The 22,311-nt window shown below is 31.6% G+C and overlaps 1 protein-coding gene across 5 annotated transcripts in view; it reads right to left on the bottom strand.

Moving 5' to 3' along the window:
* Positions 1-22,311, bottom strand: part of LOC118196229 (band 7 protein AGAP004871-like) — a 164,991-nt gene that overhangs the window by 111,090 nt on the left and 31,590 nt on the right. Inside the window, exon 1 of one of the 5 annotated variants that reach the window (XM_035367656.2) lies at positions 8,599-8,806. The exons of 3 other annotated variants lie outside the window; for them this stretch is intronic. In XM_035367656.2, the coding sequence (XP_035223547.1) occupies positions 8,599-8,752 (154 nt within the window). In that variant the 5' untranslated portion in view covers positions 8,753-8,806. Of the gene's footprint in view, positions 1-8,598; positions 8,807-22,311 lie in introns of those variants that run through there. One more of the 5 variants, XM_035367659.2, reaches the window with a different exon arrangement.

The following is a 22,311-nucleotide window of genomic DNA, read 5'->3' on the forward strand; positions in this document are numbered from 1 at the left end:
CTTCCTCTGCAGTTTCGGGAAATTTTTTGTACTAATTATTAAATTTAAATTACAAAGAATATTATAAAAAAGTAAAAGAAAAATAGGCAAAATACTGAAACTGCTATGAGTTCAAAATAAATCTCAGTTCGAAAATGCTGGAATTTTTTAATTTTGCAAATTTATTATCTGCCGCGTGTGAATATTTTGCTAACTTTAACGTAATCATATTTCACACTTGTGATTAACATTATTCGAAGTCTTCAGCTTTAATTAAGGTGCTATTTAATCAATAAACCGCGGTTACCGAATGCCTTGCAGATTGCGTGACGTTTCCACGAAAATACAAGTCATTCAACCTTTAAACATAACGTGAAGCAACAAACAAAAAAGTATAAAAGAGGAAGATACGCTAAAAAAAAAAAAAAAAAAAAAAAAAAAAAAAAAAAAAAGTTAAGATGTAAACTGATATTTTTGAATAAATCTAATTCCGTTAAAAAAACGATTAACCAAAAAATTATTTATCGGTGAAAAAAATGAATTTCTTGCCTTTTATGCAGCAGAGGTTTCTAACAGATATATAATTGAAGTGAGGATTTAGGTAACATAGAGAAACACATGAAATAAATAAAATAGGAACTTCTATATCTTTCGTTAACTCGGCCAACTGAGGAATTTCAGTTTGCGTTTTCCATGTTTCAAAAACACGACTTAGGATTTATTATCTGCTTAGGATTTATTATAGTTTTATAAATAAAACTATTATAACACACGTATTTTGACACAAAATAGGACTTCTTTTAAATGACATGCCAATATTTTTATAATTTGATTCTATGGCTCAAATTACGCCTAAAAACCAAATTTTGCAAAATTTGAAACATACCAAGTAATAACAAAATAAAATTTGATGCACATTTTTTCAAGAGTTATTCACTTAGCGAGGTTCCAGTTAATGTTAACCAATTCACTTTTCCTTTCATTCTGAACTTTAGCAAAAATAAAGTCTCTTTTCTTCTTTCTTTGATACATTTTTATTTCACATTAATTTTCTAATCACAGTTATTACTTTTCGATTTTTTCTGTTAAAGAATTTTATTTTAATTAATTGTCTTGCCCAGTTAAATTATAGTTCTTCAAATATCTACTTTAAAAATTTATATTTATTTATTCGTATTGTGTCTTTTAATCCTGTTTATTCAAATAAATTCTGTCTGAATTCCGTTTTATTCATCTGAATTACATTTCTTTCGAAAGAATACTATGCAAACCACTATTCGTCACGATGCCTTTAAAAACTGCACTTTGCATTTGGAAGAGCACGCACGATTAATACGTCTTTCAACGAGCCACTCAGGAAAGATATATAAATGAGAAAGATGTATAATGTGTACATTTGAATTTAGAATGATACGCAAAAAAAGTCTTTTTCACAGTTTTATTACTGTGGCATTGCATTATGCAATTTTATCATCCTACATCCAATTTATTAAAATTCTATATTCCAGAATAAATTCAAATTTTTATTTTTTTTAAATCGCAAGAATCGAATAGCATAACATTAGGAAAAAAAACTAAATTAAAAACTTTATGCAAGTAAATAAATAAATAAGTACATATTTTATCGTTTTAATGCCTTGAGAATTTCTTCCTTAATGACTTTTTCCTCAAGGAAACCTTAATAACTTAAAAATTTTCTTGAGGTATTCTTCAGATATATCCTCAGTCATCCTCTCTTTTTTATTTCCTACATACCATACTCAATTTTGAAAATGCCTGGTGTCTGTGACATTCTTATGAGTAGAAGTATCTCCTTCAGTTTCATCAGTATATAGTCAGAATAAAATAGTGAAACTATTTTTCCCATAATGCTTAGAGGCTAAGAATTTTGAAGGCAGAAGATGAGAGAAAAGACTTGTTTCATCAACACTGAAATCATTTTCAGCTGATATCGTTACTCTTCTTTTGATAAAATCTTAAATCTTAACAAATTCGACTGATACATCTTTGGATTCTCCATGTATACAGCCTTTCAGTGAAAAAACAGTCGCGTTTTGTGATTTTATTTCTTGAATCCATTTTACTAGTACAGGCCCATTCGCTGGAATATTTAACGCATTACGATCAATGAAAATCTCAGCAAAATATGGTTTGAACTTCCGGAAATTTTATCTTGAACATGCAACATCTTTCAAGCGGTTTTCCGCAAACTGTTGACCTTTCTTCTAATTTCTTTCTTTCAGGAACATTTGTTCTCAGAGCTGAAAAAAGAATATTTTTTTTCGGCAGTTATAATTCCATTAATTTTGTAATCTTATAAAGTTACTTTAAATCTTTAGTTGTACATTTCAGAAGACTGTTTTTCATTTTCTAGACACTTTAACAGCAAATTTAGTTTAAAGTAAACCTGGAGAACAAATAGCTGAGTTAAAGCGTGCTTATCAAACGATTAAAGAATAAAGCAGCTTCCAAAATGTTTTGGTCAACAAAGTCCGGTATTTATTCTGTCCCGATCCGATCTTAATATCGGGAGCAAATACTATCATATAACTTTGAGAATTTTTAAGACCGGTAAATGACATATTAAGGTGTACACGTTTTTGAATTATTTATAACAGTATAAGGAAAAACTAGCTATTGGAGACATTTTTCGTAAAAGGGTTAATATAAAAATTCATATTTCGTATATATTTACTAAAAGTTCAGATATGGCCAAAACCACAGAGTCTTAGAGCTTAGTTCATATTCTCAAATACTTAGTCTGAAACTATATATATATATATATCGTGCATAAGATTTTCGCTTTTATTGAAGAGAACAAAGAATCAATCCAAACATTCGAGTTTCAACGAGCCAAAATTAAAGGAAAACACCTCTTAAAAAACAAATTTTTAAAATTCGACTTAGTTTTGAACAGCATGCTTCGATATTTATTTTGCTTTACCTTTGAATTCCTAGTTCTTATATTTCTTCCGTTAAAAATTTCAACCTACTGAAGTTCAGGTAATGAAAGTTTTAGTTTCAGAGTTTACACTTATGCAACTTCCTGCCTTAATACCACAGGCAATTAAAGTGAAGGCTTGTAGAGGTATGTTTTTGGCCTGGCTCTAAGAGTAGAATATCGCATTTTCTTTATCGCTTCCATGCCAGAGAAAAAACTTTCCTTTGAAAACGCACTTTAGTTTTTGGGGAGTGAAAATAATCGCAGCGGTTCTACGAAGTTGTTATTGACCGGTGGAAGGATGCATTATCGAGCAATGCAAGACGTTTGAAATAACTGTTGAATAACGTAACATTCAAAAGCATCCGCTTAATTCTCAGCTATTTAAGTCAGCTGTTCAGCCAAATATTTAAAACTTCAGCATTATTTTGGCACCCCATCTTGTAAGATAAATCTATTATCACTTAATTTAAACGCCTGTTTAATCTTTCCAGGATGAATAAGACAGGTAAAACATCATACTACCCTTTAGGTTAGATTCCAAACCAAGGGAATACAATAATAGCAAATATAACTGAGCATTCATTTGCAATAAATTTTCGTAGTTCAAAAACTAATGCGTTAATAAAAGTCTGCTTTTTGTACCTGATAATATTCTAATAATTTCAATATTTGTAAATCAAACAATAAGTTACAATCTAACAACCAGGCTCCTAATTTAAACTGTCTCTGCTGAATAATGGTAGTTTGTCCTGGAGTGCAACCCATGCGAAAGAGCTCGTTGCGTGTTTTACGTGATTATCCCCATATGCAAGATGAATATGAAATATTTTCCGTAAAGTCCTCCATGAAGGTGTTCCTCCTCCTCTTAAGCAGATAGCCTCCATATTAAAGGCCATATTAGGTATAGCTTTGTTATACTGAAATAACCAACCATTCTAATTTATGCGCGATTTGTAAACGCAGATTTCTAAACTTTCTAAACTAAAGCCAGAAACTCACCGAAAACCGATTTACGAAACCGAAAAATTCCGTTTTTGTGTCAAAATACGTATCTTAAAATAGCCTATATTAAATCTAATAAATATCCTGATCCCGCTTTTGAGACATAAAAAACGTAAGTTGAGTTTGGTTAATCGGCCAAGTAGAACAGAAGATATAAAACTGTCCTCTCCCCATTCATTTTTGGAGTCGCTGTAAGTTCAGCTTGAAATTTATGCAAAAAATTAAAGTCTAATATCACAGGGTGGAGAATTAAGGCAGTGACTGACAAGGACATTCTAAGATTATTTAACAGAAAAATACGTCTACTCAAGGCTTTTATGAGAACTTTGGACTTTTGGAGAAAGATCCTTGGATAAGTGGAGGGTTAATCACATTATCCACAAAAAGAAGATGCAGTAGTTTGTAACTGAGCTCAAATAATTGTACTCGTTGAGTCATGTATCACTCACACATGTCATTTATACACTTATCTCTAAGCTGCCTTTTTCCAATAGACTTTCGTAAACTTTGAAAAAATTACTTTTATATAGCTTATTGGAAATCTTTCAAAACAACTTTTCGATCCTTCCTGCAAAAATATTTAATACCAACCGTAATTATTATCTGTGTCTTGAAATATACCGATATCACATGTACTTGGCAGTCACCTGAGTATCCTTAATCTTTATGCCGATAGATTGCATAATCCATCAACAAAAATGATATGCTTGTCACTTCTAAGGCACACTTTCCCGATACTTACTGTAACATTAGTATAGAAACTTTGTACTTTCCAATCAGTCAATCAGAGTTCTTCTTTTGTGACTTCAAACATAAATATAATTCACTAATTCTGTGGCAATTTAAAAATTTCCTTGTAAACAAGCAACGTAATACACTATCTTTTATTTTTTGAAAAGATACAAAGAAGAAAAGTAAATCTTACAACGGCTGTAGCTTTTGTCCTAGTGGGCAAAATGTCAAATTGGCAAACATGCGTAAAATGGAATTTTTCATACACAGGCATGTTTGCCATATACCAACACGTATCTTTAAAAATTTCCCCGAGGTACCAACGGGTTGAAAGACTTTGGCTTAAGGCAGAATGAATAGCTTGTAGATAAAATGTTAGGAACCTGCGTCATACTATCTGCTTCCTAAACGTTTTCTATTCATAGATTAGAGATTGGGAGTGTCAGAATGTTTTTAAACGATTTAAAATGTATCACTTGAGGAATACATTTGTGCACCCATTGCGAAATACAGAAGTGAGTTCTAATATTTCTCAATTCACTTCTAAATAAAGCACACATAAATTTAAAGTGAATTAGCACAAAAATAAACAAATAAATTGCTCACGCATGTAAAAAAGGCAGACTCTCATTTTACATATTATTACAGAGTTGTATTATTTAATGAGATGCATTTTATTATAGCTCAAAGTTACGTATAGAAGTTGTCATAGTTAGCTAAACAACTTTAAAAAATATACCTTAACATTCTTTTCTTTAAATAAAAAAATTCTTAAAATAGCTATAAAATTCAGTACTATCTGAAATCTTATATTTAATTACAAAATAAATATATACATAGTAACAGCTGTAGTAAGTTATTCTAACACAACTCATATTGTAATTATAAATAAGAAGTAATGTAACTTTTTACATGTATTCTTTCTACTCTTATAATCTATAGTTATTCACAAAATTATCGGAATTCAGTAGGAAGTTATTTTTAAACATTTTTTCATTTTAATTAGTTACTTAAGATTGAAGTAATAGTAAGAGCAATAAAAAGTATAAAAATATAAAGAGTCCCTAAACGTTACAAAATCTAAATTTCTAATGTCAGCATTTCGATATAAGTAAATTTTACTCTAATACACAATTTAAAGGCGAAATTCGTATTTACTAGTCAATAATGGATTAATTTACTAGTCAATAATGTAATGGATTAATTACATGAGAATTAAACGAGAAATGAGAGTTTGTTGTCATATTTTCTGTTCATGCAAATATATAAACAGAAATTTCTTTGGCTACTAGGTTAATCAATTTTAGCAAAGCCCTTGAGGTTTATTTACTGGCTAAGAGGAAAGAAACCTTACTGGAGAACTTTCTACGAGAAACAGATTCATAGAATAAGATAATTTTGGAAGAGATATGGACCGAAAGAATTCCAATGATCTTTATAAAAGTAATTTTTTTCAAAGTTTACGAAAGTCTATTGGAAAAAGGCAGCTTAGAGATAAGTGTATAAATGTAGAGACATGTAGAGACATTAGGATTATTTGGAAGCCGGCACGATGAAAAATTAGCAATCGCCTCCGCCGGGAATCGAACCGCGGACCTCTGGAATATCAGTCCAGCATGCAGAACCACTACACCCCGAAGGCACGCTAGGAAAGTGGGAGAAATACCTTATATACTCCCTTTTTTAATAGGCGACTGGGGTTTTTAGGGGACCCAATCGCCAAATTCTGGGTGTGGAGAATCCTCATCAAACACCCTTTTTTCAGTTCGGGCGCCACTGTACAGACATTAAGTATTTTTTGGAAGCAGGCAAGATGAAAAATTAGCAACCGCCTTCGCCGGGAATCGAACCACGGTCCTCTGGAATACCGGCTCAACGTGCAAAACCACTACACCACGAAGGCACGCTAGGAAGGCGGGAGAAATACCTTATATACTCCCCCTTTTAAAGGGCGACTGGGTTTTTAGGGGACCCGATCGCCAAATCCTGGGTGTGGAGAGTCATCATCCACAACCCTTTTAGTTCGGATGCCACTGTAGAGACATTAGGATTATTTTTCAAAGGCAAAGAGATGAAAAATTAGCAACGTCTTCGGAAATCGAACCGCGGACCTCTGAAATACCGGCTCAGCGTGCAGAAGCTCTACACCACGAAGGCACGCTAGGAAAGTGGGAGAAATACCTTATAAAGCAAGTCCTTTAAATGCGTCCGTAACCCAAATCGTTTAATCTACAAATTTGCAAATACAGAAGTGTGCAAAATTTAAAAGAAAGTTTTCAATAAAATTATTAAGGAATGATTCACAGGATAACTGAAAATGAAAGACGACGTAAAAACACATTTTTGATTAATTAAATATAATATAAAATGCTTCTTTTAATAATATTTCTAGGATTAATAATTACATAAAAATTTTAATTTTATATACATAACTATATACTACAGATCAGAAATATCAAGTTAATGAAAAGAGACTATCTGATGACAAAGATGTAGATCTCGAAAGGTACAACTAGTAAATAAAATAATCATTTTAAGGAGTTTTGGAGGTAAAATTAATTTTGATAATTTCCATTTGCAAATGAAAAATGAATGGCAATATTTCAAATAATAAGCATAAGTTTTTTGGCTGCTACAATATAGATATTATGTAACATTAAGCAAATAAAAATTAATTTTTTATTACATGCATAATAGATTAAACGATATTATGTAAAAAATGCAATATGATTTATTTTTTATTGATAGTTACACTCCCAGAATTGTACGTATTTACTTCCGACATATTGTGATTGTATTTTACATATATTGTGATTTTCTGATTTGTTTCTTACTTTTTATTTCCATAATTTTTTATTGAGGTTCATAAAAGAAAATATTTAAAGTTCATGACTAAATCCATATGTTTTATTTTTATCAACTCATGCAAATATTTTTTTTTTATACGAAAACTTTTCATTTTCAGCAAGACGCTGGCATTACTGTGCCTTCGCTTTCCACGTTATAATACAGAGGTAACTTCCTTAAAACTGATCTAAAAGCAAAGCTTCCAAAAATTGTAAAATTTTACTAAGCAACAAAATAAAATTACTGTGTGTTTTAAAAACCAAATAACTGTTTAAAAGTTTCTAATGTTACAAAATTATTTAAACCCGGCTCCCAATTAACAGGGGAAATACCAAGGATGGCGTCATCTGTTAACTGAAAATCGCAGTTAACCCGAGGGTAGTTAAAAAAAAAAACAATAATGAAAACGCATACTATTATTATAGAAAAATATTGTTAACAATTTACTTGTATTTTCAAGCAAGTTAATATGGAGGAAAAGTCCATTTGCTTACGTAAATTAAATTCACATTCAAAACAAATCAATGTACCGTACATGACAGAGCAATACACATCATTAGAAATAAAAAAGACTAATTTATAAATGCAATTAAGAAATTAGGATTGGATTAAGAAATGATATTTACAAAAGAACTTAACGGTGACATTATTTGCTATCAGTATCGCCGCGTGAGATGAGTGCATTAATGTTAATCTGATACTATGGACAGCTTTGTTTTACATTGACGGCTTGTGAAAATAAATTTTCTCATGTTCTGCAATAAACAAATATAATTTTTTTTAGATACAGCTCGGTTAATTCTCCCATTCACTAGGAATTACTGTAGTGTGAAGAGCACGGATACACTGTTATCAGTCAAAATAACGGGTCCAAGAAAGGAGCAAATAGATTATGACAATGGTTAACGGAAATTTTCAGAAACTTTAGATATTTCCATACCTCAAACTTAAAAAAAAAAAAGTTGCATATTTATGAAATTACAAGTTTGAGCTATTTCACATTAAACTTTTGCTTGACTTTGCTCTTTTTTATTGTAAAACTACTTGTTGCAAAATTACCATTAAGAAGCAGAAAAAATTCTCTCACCACTCACCAATGACGTTGTATCCCGTCCTTTCTCGGGGCAGTTTGGAGCGCATGTCACCCTCTTCCATTTCCATCATCCTAGAATTATAGTACTGTTGTTGTGGTGGCGAAGGGACAGCGAGGGCGGGGGAGGGGTGACGGGAACCGTCTCTTTCGTACATGCAATCCTACGGAGGCGTTGCGAAGTTATGTTCCCGTCTCCCAATTGAGATTGCATATGCACGTAATTATTTTCGCCGCTCTTCTTCGCGGCGAGAAGAGAAAAATTGTTGGCGACGCTAGGATTGTAAACTTCGCCAAACTCGGTCGTGGGAATCCCTCCTGAGCCTGAGTAGATAGCAAGAAGTAGGCCCAGAAAATGCTGAAATTTTCTTAAATTAATTTTTCAATTTATTAAAAACGAAAGCAGGATTTGTTTGCGGTTACTCCAGATGAAGGCAAAAATAATTTTTTTTTAAAATTAACACTCAGAATACCAAATCCAACTTGCGCTTGAAAGCGGGGTCGCATTAGCAAGCCCTGTCTACAAAAATATTAAGTTTGTTTATTTTGGAATGAACTGAAAATTGCTGAGCAAACCATCAGCGGGAAACAAAACTGTATACGTAAGTTGCAAAAGGAAACGAATACTGCGTGAGATAACGGCACTGAGAGTATACGATATCATAGTTTTGGGTATTGTTTTTATCCCCAATAGTATCTAATACGGAGTATACAAACATTGTAAGATAAAAAATAATAATAATAATAATAATAATAATAAAAAAAAAAAAAAAAAAAAAAAAAAAAAAAAAAAAAAAAACCTTCCGATTTCTTTTACACGAGTTTGAATTCAATGACTTTGTTCAGGTTCTTTTGTAAACATTGAACTTTATTTATAACTTAGTATTTTTCCTCCTGTTGATGTTTCTCCTTCTTTTACAGTGTGCTTTTTGCTTCCTTGTACGAAGTAAAAAGGAAGAATTGTAATCGCGAAAAGTTTCAGGCAGCATATTTCAACGAAAATATCCACTCTGACCGCTATCGAATACAATTTAACGATATTTTTGCGTGATATCTGTACGTAAGGACAGAATAAAAGACTCGTTTCCTCCAAAAAAATTATAAAACTGCTTTAAAATTAATTCTGAAGAGAATTTTTCGTGGCGTCTGTACGAACGAACGTATCTCGCATAACTCAAAAACGTGTAGCCTCAGAACGTTGAAATTTTGTATATAGGACTGCTATAACATGTAGTAGATGTGCACGTCGTATTTGGTTGAAATCGGCCCCACCAAACGTATATAAATATATTTATATATATATCCACTTTGTTACCCGGCTCAGTGATCTCAGTTTCTTTACTCGTATATGTTTGTAAATTGTACATTTTTTGCTTTAAAAATGATTGAATTATGTTGTTTTTATCTTCCGGTTAAGGTTTTTATGCCTTTAGTAAACCTGTATGCAATATTTTTAGAATTATCAACAATTTTAAAGTTGTTTAAGTGCCGCTAAGTCAAATAATTTTTTTTTTTTTATGGCAGCCATTCCTTGTTTACATTTGAAACGGCAGAATAGTGGATTTGTTGCCAATGTAGAGAAACTTAGCTTTGCAACAACAAAGATAACGCCTTCATTTATTATTATTGCGAATTAAGTCATGCTTAATCCTTTCTGGAATTTTTTCGAGGAAATAAATGTTTAAGATTTACTTCGTAATTTTTAATACAGATATTTTGAGTTTTTATGTATTTTTGCCTTCTCGCGAAGTGAGAACGGAATTAATTGAATGAGGAATACTCAATCATCTGTGAAAAACTGTTTCTTTTTTTTTTTTTTTTTTTTTTTTTTGTTGTTTTGTTTGCTTAATTTCTTTTACACATCGTTCTAGCTTTATTATAGTATTTGAATAGATAATATGTTGCAAATATTGCATAATTCTTTAAATGATATAAATTTCGTGCATTCTGAGTTATAATATGAACGAAATATAATACTGTTAAGTGAATCTAGCGCCAGAGTGTCGCTATGGTAAACAAATACTAAAGTGAATTTTAAAGAATGCATTTATTCTATTGTGGTTTATGCGGTGTCGGCGAAGTAGATTTAATTCAATCCAATAAGTTTAAATGAAGTGCAAGAAAAAATGCGTATAATTTAATATTCCGTACAAAGAAGTCATGTGGTGTACACATCAGATTTTTTTTCTTTTGTATACGGGTCTAATTTATGTTTATGACACTTATTTAATTTACGTATAAATGAACTTATTCTTCGGATTAAACTGATTGAAAATGCAGGTAAATTGTTGATAGCATTTTTTTAGTTATGATATGGGTTATTCCGCTTTCCCGTGTTATTTTAACAGCGCTCTGATTAAACGTGATTTTGAATTAACCGTAGACTAGTAAATCGGGAGTTGACTGTGATTAGACATTTAGATGCTACAAAGAGAGAGAGAGGGAGGGAAAGACGTGGGATGAGAGCAAAAGAAAATCCAGCATTTAGATGCTACAAACAGACAGAGAGAGGGAGAGAGCTTGGGTGAAAGTAAAAGCAAATTGAAATACGTACAACTTCATTTCTAAAAGATTTTTCTCAGTCATTATTCAGGTATCCGAAATTACAATTATCCCAATTGCTTCGTTTCCTTTCTAGGCTTAGAAAAATTAAGGTTGGCATTAACTTATGTACAGGTTTTTTTTAACTTCTTGGTCTGTGTATATAATGCAATACAGCACCTAGCTTGTAAGAAACTATTAGATTAATTTAAATAAATTTATGCGCAACCTACAATGCGTGGCAAAGATGCAACTTACAAATATTTATGGGAATAAATGCAGTGTTTCAATAAGCGCTGTCTAAACACGAAATATAGATACCAAAATTATATTAATTAAAACAAAAGATAAGAAATAATTAAATAATAAAATACAAATATTAAATATAGGTAGACATACTCTACAAGTACATTATTATGTAATTAATAATTTATACACTATATTCATTACATATTTTTCGGTGTTTTATAAACGAGTTAGAGAAACATGTGATATGATGCCTACGCTGCGATTTTATACCGTTTTAAAAATTTTTTCATTCTTTTCAATAACTTTTTTTTAAATTTTTATTTATTTCAAAAGTGAAAGTATAAAACAATATAATCTTCGCGTAATTCTCTGTTTCTCTTGTCTTTCCTTTTTTTTCTTATTCTCAGTACAATCTCATAAATGTTCCCTGCACGAAAAGTTCTTATCCGCATGACAACAAGAAACTTAGAAGGAGCTTCTCTTCGTACTTTCATCGGGTGTTCAAAACATGATCTTGAATCATGAGCTTAAAGGAGACGTAAAAGCGGAAATAGCTGTTGCGAATCTGTGCTCAGAATCGTATGGTTGAAAAATCCTTTAGAAACCTGATGAAACTCTTTTCAAGTAACGGAAAGGGAGGAAGTTACGAAAAAGGATTGTAAGATACATTAAGATACTGCAGACAACGATGTAACTGAAGAAAATCATTCTCAGATATTCGTTGTATGCCAGCATTTAACTATTTAAAATGATCTAACGTCTGAATGGCATTGAAACTCAGGGTCAGAGACTTGTATGATACTTATAAAAATAAATATCTAATGAATTTCATTTGGAAATATTTTATTTCTGGTATTTAAATCGGTGTTATTAACTAAGGCTTTCAAACTCGCTGACAGTAATTAAACAACATTTTTTTTTTCATTTCCAGCCGTGAATATTAAGCATTTTCTTTAGAAATTAACAAAACAGATATTAGTACTGAATAATGCATGTTTGTCTTTATTTTTTTGTGAAAGAGCAAAATATGCTATGCTGGAAAACTAGAGCCGTGAAACAAGAAAATATCCATGTCAGAATGTGATTCCACCAGGAAGCGAATTTTTTATGGACTGTACCCAACTCGTCAAGAAGTGTTTGCTATACTCATCCGATCAATATCGTTAAGTGATTTGCGAGCCAATGAAAGATGTAATTTTATTTGATCGTGAAGAGTACATTGAAAAATACTCAACCTTCATCTTATATATACTCGCACCTTCTTACCCGACGCGGTGAGCTCTGTTAATTGCGCAGTTTTTGCTTTAAAAGTGATCTAATTAAGTTGTTCTTATGTTCCGGTTCAGTATTTTATGCCTTTAGTTAATCTGCATGCAACAATTGTAGAATTATCAACAATTTAAAAGTATAGCTAGCTTAATGTGGCGCGTATTTGTTTACATCTGAAACTCTTAATAGTATAGTAAATTGAATCAATTGATGCACTAACGTCAGTGACGCTTTGCCCAGTGGGACAGAAGTTAATTTAAAATTTTGGTTCATTGAATACTTTGTCTTTCCGTCCGTGGGTCGAATTCTTTGTTTTGGATTAGAAATTTTACTTTAAACTGCAAAAATTGTTTTTCACTGTATTCGGTGCTTTAGGATTTTTGCGTTTTATAGTTTTTAATGAAGATGTTTTGAGTTTTTTATGCACTTTTGCCTTGCCGCGGAGAGAGAATTGAGTTGTTGAATAAGAAATATTTCTCTAACGAAATTCGAAGAAATAAGTTTAAATGAAGTCAGCAAAAAATGTGTATAATTTAATAGGCCGTACAAGGACGTCATGTAGTGTCAACATCAGAGGTTTTTTAACAATATCCCCCAAACTCCTAAAAACTTCTTTCTTGAATGACACACGGAAACAAAAGACTCGCCCTTGAGACTTGTAATAATTCTTAAAATTAACAAGAAATTATTTCATAAAAGACAGGAAGAGATAATCAAGGCTTATCCAACGGTACTAAAAAGAAAACAATAATTAAAATTACTAATGGTTCATTGTCGAAGTGTTTATATAATTAAAAATTTTGATAACTCTATGAGCACACAACACAAATATATTTGTACGTATAAAGAAAATAAATGCATCTTTGCATTTCTAGGGAAAATGGACGATGGGAGGACTAAAGCGTGAGTTTTACTTGAGATCTACTTGATAAAGACATTAAAATCTTATAGTGACAAGATTGAAACCCCAAACATAGTTTCATGATATTATAGTAAGCCATAGATTTTCGTCTAGTAGTAAAATATAAATTTTGTACTAAAATGGAAATATTTTCTGCTTCAAAACTTTATGAGTATCAGATTTATAACAGGAAAGTATTCTGAATTTTTGTGTGTTATATAATATTAAACTAATAAGCTATATAATGTTATCTATAATCATATTAAAGAATATTTAGAAAAAAACAATATGTGTATAATTACGATAATCTGATTCCTAAAAATTTTAACAAATACAGTAAACATCTCAATTACCTGGCATTTTGTTTTACCTAACGTACCATAAATTCCTAATTTATATATGCATATACGAGTTTACACATCATTGCCCCTTGCTTTACTTTTCACCACTATGTATTTCATCTCTGTTATAATTTTCAGGTTCAAGTTAAAAGAAAACACCTGTGATTTCCTGTCAGACTATTTTCTATAGTAAATATGAAAAAAATAAAATAATGTACTGATTTTAATTCAAAGAATTAGGGGTCTTCTATTGCAAAGTTTTAATCTAATGTTGTTTTAATTCAGCGAGTTACTTTTAACAATTGAACTTCCAAATATTAGGTATGCGTATCACCTATATTCACTGTTATTCTGTGAGAGTTCAATCCAGCAGCCAACACCTACATAATAGTGTCTCGTCGTAAAGATGCCGGAATCTTTAAGTCTACGGTAGGGAATCTTTAAGTCTACGGAAGTCTACGGTACATGGTTTCGACAAGAACCCGCACTCTTATGCATATCGGTTTTTAACTTAGAAAACGGTACGGTTATCAAGATGCCGATACTTTTGCACCGGCACACCCCTATACGAGTTGAATTTTCATTTGCTTTGCCAATCAGAGAATAAAACTAAAATCCTAAAATCCTTCTTGCGTAGCAGTGCCCACAATTTTAGGAAAAGTTTTTTTTTTTCAAAGTTAAAAATTGGTTTGTAAACGGTTAATACGTCTTAATGCTAGAGTTAGTCTTAAATACTGGTTGAACAGCACAAAAGGGGCTCTACCTTTAAGGCCCACCATCGCCCGAGGGGTAAAGTCGCTGAACACTGGTAGTTCGGTCCGGGTTCGAATCCCAACGAACGGAATGGCTACATTGACTTTTTTTTTTCCGCCCACCAGCGGCCGAGCGGTAAAGTCGCTGAACACTGGTAGGTTCGGTCCGAGGTTCGAATCCCGTGAACGGACTGGCTGCATGGGCGTTTTCGTGGTTTTCCCCATGTGTAACGTGTATACGAGCCAGTTTCCCTTAGAAAGTCCTCCACGAAGGCATCCCTCCCCTAAGACAGACAGCCCTAGTGTGCTTCGCCATAATTAAATAAACCGAAAACCAATGAAACCAATCTTCATGTGTATACGAGCCATTTTTCCTTAGGAAGGTGTCCCACGAAGGCATCCCTTCCCTTGGCTAGATTGCCGTCTAATGCTTTGCCATCATTTGATAAACCAAACCAAACTATGGATCTACCTTTATGCCTGGGTACCATTATGAAATGGTTTTGTCCAGACCATGTACGATAATTTCGTTTACTTTACTAGAATTTTGAAATTCAGAAACTCCAATATTAGATTTAAATATTAAAAAAATCCAAGCATTGTTTCCGGTATTCCCAAATCCTTCATCTTCCTGGTATTTGCCAGTTTTCAAACTAAAATTCATTCCTGTATTCCCAAATTCTTCAAGTTGAAATTCTAATAATCTTGTATTATTTGAAATTCTGAAAAACGATAATATTCTTCTAACGAATATCATATCTAGAGGAGATAAATGAAATGAATTGGTTGCAACCTGTAAGCTAAAATTAGAAAACTGTAGAACTATTGTAAAAAATGTTCCTTCAGGGTTTAATTCTTTGTTGAATGACAACAATACGTCTCAAAGACTCCACATGATAAATCAGTTGGGAGAGGAAGTGAAATCGATATATATCAAAACTATTTGATATTTGAATGTATAAATTTTCATTATAAATGCAGTTTACTTATGTACATATTATTTACACTGGAAGTTGGTGGTAGGATTTCTTAAGAACATTAAAAACCGAAGCGAACGTCTGTTCTCTTTTTCAGCAGTTCGAATCTCGCTTTTCTCTGTTGCCACTTCTCGAAAACAAATTGTGGAAAAGAAGGAAGCAGTCTTTTGAGAAGATAATGACAAGCAAGTGCTCGCAAACAAATGCTAATTACAAAATCTCTGTGAAAAATAGTAACAGAATCCAGAAATATTCTTTCTACAAGACTAAATTTGGTTTGAAATTCTGTGTAGATAGTTTTAGCAATGCTTGTAAACTTATCTTTACTGAAGTCATACAACATTGCTTTTTATTAATATAAAATTATAGATTATTTTATGTTGGCAATCCTTAGAAAAAATTAAAGAACCCTACTCATATTTTAATTAAATGTTGCACAAGGTTTGTGAGAAATTAAGATTAGATATTTCGCCTTTCGCATTCTTCAAAAATATTAGACATTAAGCGCAAAATACATCAGAAAAATTGCTTCTGTTTGAAAACTGCCTTCATTAAAAACTTAAAAACCTCAGCCAATGAGTTCCTTCTTTAATTGACTTTAGTGAATAGATCTCCCTTACTTTGTCAGTTTTACTAAAAAGTAACTGCAGTATACAGAAAAATTAGATTTAAATTTTATAAATAATACTTTTTATCGTAAACGTTTACGACTGTCTACCGGTTATAATAAAAACAGAAAATATTACAGAGGGAAAAATACTTCAAGAAAAAGTTTTTAAGCTGTCGTATAACTTTTAATTCCATATTATTAATCTTGAAATTTTACCTCTGGTAACTGACTTTCTCTGTGCTTATAAATATCCAAGCTACATACAATAATTTCACCCTTTTTTTTCCCTTATGATAGAATGAATAGAAAATGGCATCGAGGGGAATATACTATGTGCTTATTTACACGATGTATTTTATCAGATACTTCATCGCACGGCATTAGATAAGGGAAAAAGAAATAAGGGCAAAATATTATCCAAACAATCAGAGAAGCATATCTATATTTAGGCTACTTTAAAATCGAATATGACGTTCACTGGAATAAGCTATTGAAACGACGTGTGAACAGCTATTGAACAGTGTGTTTTGACACTGGTCATTTCTTTTCTGATTACGGAAACGATTAAATTAGCATCATTATTGTTCTCGAATTTGTTAAATAGTTCAGTAGTATAAATATGTAACGATAATACTTCGAAAGGACTAGAAATTTGCTATTTAGATTTTTATATCAGGAAAATTAATAAAAAAAAAAATTAGACCTAGATTTTAAACATGGGGATGAAACTTCCCTTAGCGGTTTATTTCAAAGTTTCTCATTCTTTGCATGGCACATTGTTCTGCGTGTTAAAATATATATTTTATTAGCTTATTTTTAATGGAATCTGAATTAGTAAGCAGAATTTATTTTTTATTCTAAGGCCATCTTAAACACATATTATCTGAATGCAACTCTTAAAAGTGTTTTGAAAACTCCTTGTTTTCAGCCTAAACAAATTTTAGTTTAAATCAGAAGCTGGAATGATTAAATATTTCAAATAAAATTTCTTTATGGAGTACAACTGAAGACATATATAAATTCAATAATGCCCAATCAATTTTTCAATGAAACTTGAGATTGTCCAACGAGATTACAATTATAAGAAAAAACCTCAGTCTATAGTCTGGACGATATAATTTCATCACACATTTCCGGAAAGGGAATATAATGATTTGAAGGAAAGTAAAAATTTATTCTTCAATACCGGCACAGAATGTATTATTGCTGAAATGTATCATCATTACTGTGAAAGATAAACATTGAAGGGAAGGGGAAATTTCAGCAACTCTTATGGCATTTTCTAAACAAACAAACAAAAAAAAAAAAAAAAAAAAAAACAGAAAGTTTTTTAGATTTTAAATTGCGTCCAAAGCGGCGTTTTTTTAACGTTTTGTGTGCTACCTTTATTTATTAAATATCATGTTCTTTGCACTTAAACCATAAAATTCAGTTCAATAGCAATGTCGCAAAATAATTTTAAAATGAGCCTATCTTTAGAATTTCCTATGCACAATTCCGCGAGCTGGAGATAAAAAGGTTTCCCCCCCCCCGTAGATTGTTGCCATTGCTCGCTTTCAAATCGTTGAGTTTGTTAATCAAAAATTTGTTAAAGTTTACAAAATGTGAAATAGATAATAAAATAAATTCCAAATTTCAAATTTGGTCTTCCACATGCCCATATTCGCAGTATCATTACGTCATTCAAAATTCGATGCCTCTATGTACCGTTGTTTTATCACAATGCGAGAAATATACATACATTTATGCATATTTTTCATTATTTAATTTCTTCAAATATAATGCAGGACTCTAATGTTTGGTGGCAACAGTTTGAAAAGTGAAACTGACATTTATAGTGATTCAACGCAAAATCGCAAAACGAGAACAAGAGTCCTTCAGGTACAAAGCCCCTTTGGACTAAAAAAAAGTGTTTTTAAAAAGTAATAGGTTATCACAGTAAGTATGGCTTCCAGCATTTCGTAGACTGTTTTCATTAAAATTAAAAAACTTTCAGAGTCTTTGGTGGAATTCAAAGGTGATTTCATCTGTGAACAAAATGAACATAGAATTCCCATTTGACATTTCTGAGTCCACCAGTATTATGACGTTGCATGGCAATGCCCGTCCCCACATTGTGTTGCCAGTGAAAAGGTTTTTGGCCAATCATGAGGTTGTGGAGCTGCACCATCCGCCGTACTTTCCTGACTTTTGCCCCCGCAGACTTCTTTTTGTTTCCTAAACTCGAAACTGTGATCAGAGGAACACGCTTTGTGGATGTTGAAGACATCAAAAAGAACGTGACATCGACATTGAAGAGCCTTCCGAAAGAGGACTTTAAAACTTGTTTCCCAACTTATACAGCCGAGCACAGACGTGTATTACGGCAGGTGAGGATTACTTCGAAACATATTAAAAGATTACGTTTCTCACATCATCTGTTCTGATGTTATTAGAGCAGTCCTGGAAATTAATAGTCACGCCTTATATATTTGATGGAGGCAGAAATATGTGCAGAATATGTGGTATTCTTATTGATGGCATTGATGGGACTAGATGCGTCTAAAGTAGACCACTGTAGAATTATTTTTATTTTGACTATGAGGAATAGTTTAAAATAATTAACCTATTATTTGGTTTTAATCTTCCGATATAATTCAAAAGAAACTTCCAGTAACTCCGTAAAGCGACCATTCACCTGTAATACATTGCATTTTATCGTATTCTCAGTATGATGAAGCAAATGTTGAACACTTTTATTTAAAAGATCTTGGCTTTTCAATTTATATATGTCATGGTGCTGTTTTTATTTTTTAAATTATTTTCGGTCTTCTGAAAATAGTTTTCAAAATAACATCCGTTCATTTCGAAAAACAGATGTAATTGCCTTTATTCAAGCAGCACACAACAAAGTTTTTTAAGAAGAGCATTTTGTTTCACCAATGAGCCAGCTTCCTTATTAAGCTCTTACACGTTTAGTGAAACTAACCAACTATACGTCCCTTGACTAAAACTTTCGATAACCTCACAATGTTCGATTGAGATCTTCAGATCGAAAGTAAAATAAAAAGCGATGCAAATAATATAAACTCCACTGCTCAATGCGAAGCTAAAACATGGAAGTAAAGAAATTCTGATATATGTGATATTTGTAAACATTTTGCTCATTGTATTGTTAATTATTGTTATTTCTACTTTTATTGAGAAAGTTGTCTTTTCTACTTTCCAAGGAACATTTTCGCAATATATCGACTGAATGTCATTTCATAAGTTCAAAAGCAAACGAAATTTTTCCACAAAAGAAATTTTGGTAGAAATAACAAATAAAATCGATTCTTTACCACGAATTCATATTAAAGCCTTAGAGAAAAGAACCGGTGACATGATAAATTGTATTTTTAGTGCTAAATTAGAATAAATTACTTTCATATTTGTAGCACAAATAATATAAAATAGACTCTTTATTTAAGCGGAGCAGCACTTTCATTTGCTTAAACGCTATTTAGGCAAGTTCTTTTAGTTAAAACTTCCTATAAAACTAAGTAAGTGATTTACATGCATTATTATTTATTTATCTCTAGTAAATTTTCTAGCAAATCTAAAAACATACGCAAAGTTTCCCTTTCGAACAGTAAATTATGATATGTCCTTTACTTTCTGTCAATTTTAATATTTTCTACCTTTCTAGAAAATTTTCACTAGTCGTGCATTTGCCCGAGCGGTTAAAACTGCTTAATATTGGCAGTGGATTCCAGATTTTGTTCTCAGCTTTGAATGGATTGGCTGTATGAGGTATTCGTAATCGTCTCCGTAAGTAATAAAGTGAGAGAGCTACTTTTCTTTACAGTGTTTTCCAAGAAGATATTCTTTATGTTTTGATAGACAACCTTAATCTTTGTTTAAATATTCCGTTTTATCCTTTTTTGTCATTATTTTATTTATTATTTCAATCATTATTTCATTTAAATATTCCATTTCATTTGTAAAAAATATTCTGTAACTTCGAACTTAGAGGCATATTTATAATGCTTTCATCAGCTACAAACATAACTTAACTCCATAGAAAACAACGACAGAAATAAATGGTCTCACAGAAATAAGTGATAATATTTAAAAGGAATTGAAATTTGTATAAAACTGCTTGATTTCAGTAGCAGCAGAAGAAATGTTTCAGCCGAAAATAAAATGAGAGATTAGTAAAATAAATTTTAATCCTCGTGGCCATATTATAAGCTAAGAGAGAAATATCACTCTCAGATTTCATATTAAAAATGAAACATATTTACAAAATGAATTTGTATTTTGTATACACAAAAATTAAATAATAAGTTTGTATAATTTGAAAACAATCCCTATTGTTTTGAAAATAGACACTGTAGTTTCAAAAAGTTGAGAGGTCTTTGAATAAATACGAAACATTGTCTACGAAAGTACTGCTTAGCACTGAAAATTCTGTAGAGTTCTAGTTGTAGTTGTGTTGAATTTAAATCAGTGCCCTTCAGATCTTATTAGACTGACAAGCGAATCATCGCTTTAAACTGAATCAAGCTGAAAGAATCTTACGAAGGTTAAGATAACCTTTTTATTAACTCTTTAACAGAAGAAGAATAACCCTTTAAATTTAACACCACTTGTGCTTATAACCAAACCTTTGCCACTCGTGTTCATTTAAAATAATGTCAGTTGAAATTGAAATTCAAGTAACGTTGTCGAAAACTACACAAAACTTATCTAAGCAGGCTCATATACGTACTTTCCATCCAGATATATAATTTTATTATATTTTTTTATATATTTTTATTTTAGAAAGGGGTAGATTTTCGCCTAACTTTTTTTTCTTATTCCGTCTCTGCGTTTAGTAAGTTTAATGCCAGCTGCAAGTGATGTTAGCACCCTGACATTTTCCCGTAATATTTATTGATCTTGTTACGCCTTATCAGACTTATTCATTGAAAACGTTTTACTCCAAAGGTTTACTTTTATTCATTTAGCTATCCGACAACTGCTCCCTCTCATTCTGAAAAATTCTTTGTTTACTGACACTGTGTCCCATTGTGCTTCGACACTCATTAAGGCAAAGTGCCATCTCTACTCATTTTTAACGATCCAAAGACTGTCTGTTTAAACAGTCATGTAAATTGTCATTCTAAATGCTAAAATGCGGTTAATGTACTGCACGGATGTACAAAAAGGGTAAAAGAATGGAGCATTGCGGAATTCTTATAGGCATAAGTTATTTTCATTTTGTGTGATTCTAATTATATTAAAAAAAGGTAAATTATTGTTTAGATAGAATTTGTTTATTGTGATCCTACTCCGTGAAACGCTTAGTTTCACACGTTACGGTTAACATCACGTTAAGTGTTAAAAATGAATGCTCATAAAATATTAATTGCACTATTAATTTTGTCACTCAATGCTTTTTTCCGATCAGTGCAAATAAGGTCTAATGAAATGAAATTTAGAAAATATGTCTCGAAAAAAGTAGCAATGACGTCTTTAAAGCTATTATAAGCTATTTTACTTTTATCTAATATAAATTATATTTTTAATATTGAGTATATTCACAAAAATATTTGCAAACCGTTTAAGAAAATCGTGTTCACTTTGTACTCTACATAAACTGATTTTAAACTAATAGAATGAAAAGAAATGCGCATATTTATAGCAATTTTCTTAAAATTCTATTTAATTATAAAAAAAAACATTTTATGATGAGTGGTTATTCAGATAGTCCTAAAATTATATTTGAAATTAATTCATTGGAAAATGTTAGTGTCTTTGTTTTCTATTTTTAATTATTTATGACATTTTGACTGTCTGTTATAAGTTTTGCCTTGCTTTTTAAAAGATCGCTTTCCACCGTTTCATTAGCTATGCACCACTTTGATGCATGAACTCTTTCTCTTTGGCCCACAGGGGCTACGGGTGAAATCACAAAATACTGATAGTTCGATCCGGGTTCGAACAGCAAGCTGACTGTTGGGTGTTTTTCGTAATTTTTCCCAAGTTTACTTATTACAAGGTTTGCTCTTGTACGACGTCACGTAGCTTCTAGTCTGCTCACAAGCAATTTCTATACTCTTCGTTTCTCTCGC

Source organism: Stegodyphus dumicola, chromosome 8 (assembly GCF_044657685.1).
Source record: "Stegodyphus dumicola isolate Sdum_Otavi_A_Nest chromosome 8, ASM4465768v1".
Lineage (NCBI taxonomy): Eukaryota > Metazoa > Arthropoda > Arachnida > Araneae > Eresidae > Stegodyphus > Stegodyphus dumicola.